Source organism: Girardinichthys multiradiatus, chromosome 5 (assembly GCF_021462225.1).
Source record: "Girardinichthys multiradiatus isolate DD_20200921_A chromosome 5, DD_fGirMul_XY1, whole genome shotgun sequence".
Taxonomy (NCBI): domain Eukaryota; kingdom Metazoa; phylum Chordata; class Actinopteri; order Cyprinodontiformes; family Goodeidae; genus Girardinichthys; species Girardinichthys multiradiatus.
Window position 1 is genome coordinate 37,892,307 of NC_061798.1, and position 6,131 is coordinate 37,898,437.

Here is a 6,131-nt window from a genome sequence, read left to right on the forward strand (position 1 = left end):
GTATTTCATATAGTTTCATATTTACTGTCTGTATATTTTATTCAACACGAGAGTTGCAAACACAATGCCTACATCTTTTCAGAGAAACTCAACATTCTGAAGTTATTACAGTGAGTAAATCAAAGCAAAATTGTTTATAAATGCTACATATTAATGGGCGGGTTAATTACTTTTAATTATGTATTTAGTTAATCATCTTGCATAAAATATATGACCATGCATTACATCACTCCTAATTGGTCCCACTGGGCATTCCTTGTTATGAAGCTAAATTAATTAGATCCTAAGTGCCCAATAAGTGTTTTATAAATCACACACCGCTTTAGGCTGTCTTTATAATAACACGTTTTAGAGTTCTGATAACAACCAGCAGTAAAACAATTTTCAGCAGCAAACATCAACTACTAAGATACTTAAAACAAACATCTGTGGGAGAAACTGTATTTACAGGGCAGCACGCACTAGCTGTAATATGTTTTTATTTCACTTGACTGCAGAGGGTTTAGTAGAAAGTTGATATTTTTAATTCTATTTATTTGATGTTTCACAACAGTTTTTTGTCAAAGTGAAAGCTTGTAAACAAAAAGGTAAATGCGCTAATAAAAAACACGCTTTCAATTGTTTGGGTTTCATTTAGCTTTAAATAAACTTTATTTCTTTGATTATTAATTAATTTAATGTATGAAATGTAAAGTTAGTTACCCACACGTCAATAGATGAAGATGCAGGGTTAAAAGCTCAAAATGTAGATAGAGAGGAGTCCAGCATGCATGATCTTCACAACATTTATTGACAACAGTTTCAGTCCCAGTTGGATCTTCATCAGATCAAATGTCAATAAATGCTTTGCAGATCGAGCGTACGGGGCTCCTTTCTATCATGTAGCAAACCTATTTTAATCAAACCAGTTATTAATTGTTTATTAATTATTTATAACCTATTATTAATCAAAACATTGTATTCATTTTTCTTGTCTTAGTCTTTTACATTTCTTAAATTGAACAATTGAAAATGTTTTATTGGGTGGTTGATTAACGCAGCATGTCTATTTCTTTAAATGTGCAAAATCTTTATGGAGGAAAAAGAAAAATTACCTTCCAAGTGTTATAATGCAGTTATTCCTCTGGAAACATACATTGTGCATTTTTAATAAGAACCCCTTAAAGGGTAAACAAGTTTAGATCTGACTTATTTTACAAAAGAAACTGTTGCAAAGCAATACATTAAAATGTCCTATATCCTCTACAATTACTGCTATCACAGCTACAGATGCGTTAAACTCTTAGACTAATTAGATTTTTTTATTGCAGCAGCACAATATGAAAATAACATTTTTAGAAAGAAAATTTATAACTTCAGTAATTTTTTTTAGTGGGGAAAAATGTAACCTAAAATAATCAGTTTTAAATGTTTTTTCAAATAAAGTCATTTTGTTGTGAAGATATACTTTTCATTTTGTGTCTAGGAAGCGCGAGACTTTCTGTTTCCTTTGGGCATAAACGTAATGCGACACAGGACACCATTTTAAGATGGGGGGGAAAAAAACAAGAAAGCATGTCGTAAGTAAGACAGATGTTTATTGATCATCATTATTTGGGAAACGATGAGAGCAAGGAAAATTCCAAGCTCAAGCTGGATAATGGCAAACAAGTGTCTTCTTTTACCAAATCTCCTTTACAACAATTTATTTTTACTTTTGTGTGCATCTGTTCCATATGGATGCCAATAAATGTGGAGGGCTTTGTATTTATAGTGGGAAATAAGTTTACACACCGCTCGATTAAACCTTGATGTCATCCGGGGTTTCTGAGGCTTTCTTCTTGCACCACATACCAAACAGTCCTTCCGTCTTTGAGATGAACAGCAGCGGCTCAATGCTGCAGCTTAGATCCATGATGGAGAACACACTGATGCTGATCTGACAACGGTACTCAAAATATGTGTAATAAGACACAAAGGGCATAAAGGCCACAGGTGGCAAGTAGTTGAAGGCAATGATGCCCAGGTTTTTCAGCACCATCTTAAAGGCTCTCTTCTTCACTGGGTGCATCTTTTCCTTTCCTGCCATCGAGTGGCGGAGCACCCAGATGACGGAGATGTTGCAGAAGACCATGACCCCAAATGCGAAGAGGATGACCCCACCGAAGATGCCGCTCACACTCATAATTCCCCAAAGCCCCTTAATTATGCTGTAGGGCATTATAAAAATCCAGATGAAGACACAAATGCAAATGCGGGCGATGGTCTCTTGGTAACTCGAGAAAAACACTGGGTGTGCGACAGCCATGTAGCGGTCCACACAGATACACACCTGGAGGTACACACAAGAAGAAAGAAGAGGTTCCAGGGTTTTGAATTTGTTCAAACTAAGTCATCTGGTATCGACTATTTATTGTAAAGAACCAACATCCCTAAAATGTGGCCATGAGATAAAAAGAGAAATCTTTTTAATATCCTTAATTCTTGAAATGTTTGTTATTTGGATTTTTAGGCTTGGAAAAATAAATCACTTTGTATAGTACAGGCAACCCTAATAAGAAACTTTTCACATTAGAACCACAAACCTTAATGTATTTTTGTGGATTGTGTGTGATGAAATAACAAAAGGTAGAGCAAAATTGTGAAGTGAAAGGAAAATGGAAAGATGGATTTTAGAACTTTTTACAAATAAAAAATAATCGTGGTGTCCATTCACATTCACCCAAATCTTTTGGGGTATGTTCCAACAAACTTTACACATCTCCACACTGAAGGTTGTGCCCGTTGTTATTTGTAAATTAGCCCAGGCTCGGTCAGATTGGACGGAGAACATCAGACCAGACCTGCAAAATATTTAAGTTTTGCAACAGATTCTTATTGGATTTAGGTCGCAACTTTGACTTGGCCATTCTAGCACATGAACATGCTTGGATTTAAACCAGTTCATTTGAGCTCCGGGTTCCTGCTGGATGGTGAACTCCTGCCCAGTCTTGTCGTTTGCAGCCTCTAAAAGGTTTTCTTCCTGGATTGTCCTGTATTTAGCTCTATCCCTCTTTCCATTAATTCTGACCAGCTTTCTTGTCCCTGCTGAAGAAAAACATTCCCACACCATGATGCCTTAATGTGCGGTTTTTTTAAATGTGAATTTTTTAAATGTATGCTGCCATCAGAAGCTTTAAAATAAAATAAGACAACGTTATCAGTACTCACATATTTGAGTACTGCACTGAGTTGGCCAATCATGTTGTAATGTGTAATGTGACATGATGAGAAAAAGTTAATGGCATAGGAACACTTTTGCAAGCTACTGTAAGTGTGAAGACCTACTTCTAAACTGTAGGCTGCTTAACAGTCTGTTACAGTTATATGTGTTTGAATATATTTTTATACTTTAAATCAATAAAGATTCAAATGGTATGAAACAAGTTTAAACTGCTATTATTATCAGTTAATTTCTTTTTGCAAAGAGTGCCTATTTGACCTGGCAATTCAATAAGGTTTTAAAACAAACTTACGAGAAAGAGTGGCGCTAGGTCCTTCACCCCATATGCAAACCTCTGGAAGATCCAGATCTTTTCGTCGCCCAGCTCTAACCTGTTGACCAACTCTATTGGGGTCATCAAGCAGAAGTAGGCATCCAGCACGGCCAGGTTGAAGAAGAAGACGTCGGACGTGGAGGTGTTCTTTTTCTTCGAAGCTATTTGCCAGATGACGAAGATGTTACCTGGAGTCCCAATGACCAGGTTGAACACCTTGACCACAAAGTAGAAGACAAAGGGCTGAGGAGCCACGACACATTCTGGGTAATGATACCACAGCAGCTGAACGCGTTGACCCCCGGTGCTGGTAGAGTTGTCATAAAGGCTGGTGTTTAACATTTTAGGAAAGATGTTTTAAAGCTGGATGGAATTAAATGGAATGCTAGAAAAAAAGGAGTAAACGTTTTCATGTAACATTCATATCTTACAGGTTAAAGCTCGTACTTCATATAGAAATATCAAACATCTTACCTCAACACAGCACCTGTCTTCTTTGCTACTGTCCTACTATCCCAATGATCACTGGGGCAAAGAACTCTACAAGGACCTATGTACAGATTTAGGAATAGGACAGTTTTTAGATCATGTGGTTAATGATCATAACATTAAGCTACATTGTAATTGGCTAATAACACAAACTTAAGTAACTCAGCCATTGTCTTCAGCCATTGGATGGTATGGAGATAGATATGGATGAGGGGCGTGTTTAGGCTGTGATTGAGATGGATAGTTGAGCTGAGGGGCAAAAATGAACAACTTATATACGACAAGCAAAGTTGTACAAGCTCTACTTTTACCCAACATTTTTTCCCTTTTGAAATCAATATATATATTTAAATAAAGTTACAGTCTGTATGGTAGGTATCCTGAATTCCCACTTCCAACAACACAATATCTGCCACCATTTCCTTAAGCCATGCACTGGAGGCTCAGTTTCATTGTTCTCCTGCAGCATGATGATTTTCCCATGGGCGTTTTATCTACAGTAGCACTGCGGCTGAAGCTTAATTTCACTGATGCAACCTTAAACTGTAAACAGCTGATGTAAGGTAGGCAAATGAGAAATCTATTGCAAGATGTTACTGTAGTGCTTTAACTGAAGTAAAGAAGTCAACCATGGACACAAATGTTACTAAAGTAAATGTTCCCAGAAATGTGTTTGTCATCATATGGAGGAGATCAGGCTTAAACATGAGTCAGTTTTTAACGCGGACTTGTCCAACGTATTTACTCTGCAGAGAGGATCATGACAGGGTTGCATTGCCTCCCCACTCCTCTTCAGCCTCTTTCTAGAGCCCCTGGCCCAGTGGATAAGACAGAGGCCTGATTTCAAAGGGGTAACAATGATGTCAGGAGAACAAAAACTGGCTTTATTTGCAGATGATTTGCTTATATTTTTAGCACAACCACATTAAACGCTCCCCAAATTAATGGCATGGCTGGAGGAATACGGATTGCTCTCTGGATAGAAGATTAACGTCAACAAAACCTAGACACTATGTTTGAATTGCTATCCATCTGATAAAATTAAGAATATGTATAAATAGAATTGGGAATCAAATGGTATTTGTACTTGGGAGTAATGTTGACAAAGGACTTGTCTGGATTGGTGGATGCCAACTAAGGCCCCTTAACATCAAGGATAAAAATCGGACTTTCAGCAATGGAGCACCATTCCTTTCTTGAACTTATACTCCAGAGTGGAATCTATAAGAATACATATTTATCTCTTTCAGTGCTTGCCAATAAAAGTACCTAAACAACATTTTGATGAATGGGATAGGATGTGGGCAAAAATCATATGGCACCACAAAAAGGCCAGGATTAAATATAAAAGACAGCAATTATCAAAAGGAAATGGTGGTATGGGTCTTCCTGGTCTCAGGGAATATTACTCAACTTAAATCTCTAGTGTTTAATTTCCCCGACCTACTCAACAGGTTGGAAGGACATAAGAAATCAATATTACAATTATTATTACAATAGGAGATACTTAGTTACCAAAGTTACCAAAACTTCAGAAGACCATAATGTCTACTCATGATTATATTATTGTTTCTTTACTAAACTCCTGGAATGGTAAATGGACTGAACTTATATAGCGCTTTTCCAGTCACACAGACCACTCAAAGCGTTTTACACTAGCACCACATTCACCCAATCGCTCTCACTAACGCTCACACATTCATACACCGATACGCAGATCGGTAGGCAACTTGAGGTTAAGTGCCATGCCCAGGGGCACATCGACATATGACAGGAGGAAGCTGGAATCGAACCCACCTTCTGATTGCAAGACGACTACTCTTCCTACTGAGCCACAGTCGCCTCTGAATGAAACTATTAGGATATGCAAACTAGTTGTTCTCTCAAAAATGTTAAGGTGGTGTGCCTATGACTTGGAGTTTGTGCCAAATACACAAGATCACTGCTTTAAAAGATGGATATTGAAAGGATTTACAACCTATTACTCCTTCATCCACAAGGGGGCATTTTTGAGTCCCTGTGGATCAAACATGGCTTGGATCAAGATGATTTGTACAGATATCTGCAGGTTAGACATCATTTCCATCAAAACTTGAAAGCCGTGTTTGAAGGGGGATATTTAGGCTT

The 6,131-nt window shown here is 37.5% G+C and overlaps 1 protein-coding gene across 1 annotated transcript; it reads right to left on the reverse strand.

Annotated features, from left to right (window-relative positions):
• Nucleotides 1-141: 141 nt before the first annotated feature.
• LOC124869198 (atypical chemokine receptor 3) lies at nt 142-5,630 on the reverse strand. The gene is made up of 4 exons (XM_047366971.1): nt 4,167-5,630; nt 3,990-4,065; nt 3,495-3,900; nt 142-2,311 (listed from the first exon to the last, which is right to left on the reverse strand). The coding sequence occupies exons 3-4, from the start codon at nt 3,855-3,857 to the stop codon at nt 1,781-1,783; spliced, it is 894 nt and encodes a 297-aa protein (XP_047222927.1). The 5' UTR covers nt 3,858-3,900; nt 3,990-4,065; nt 4,167-5,630; the 3' UTR covers nt 142-1,780.
• Nucleotides 5,631-6,131: the final 501 nt, after the last annotated feature.

What these genes read in the sequence shown, in the direction of transcription:
- LOC124869198 (XM_047366971.1), bottom strand. Translation starts at nt 3,857, where the DNA reads ATGTTAAACACCAGCCTTTATGACAACTCTACCAGCACCGGGGGTCAA. An exon ending in ACCTAGCGCCACTCTTTCTC is followed by an intron (nt 2,312 to 3,494) that starts GTAAGTTTGTTT and finishes GTGTACCTCCAG; the next exon opens with GTGTGTATCTGTGTGGACCG.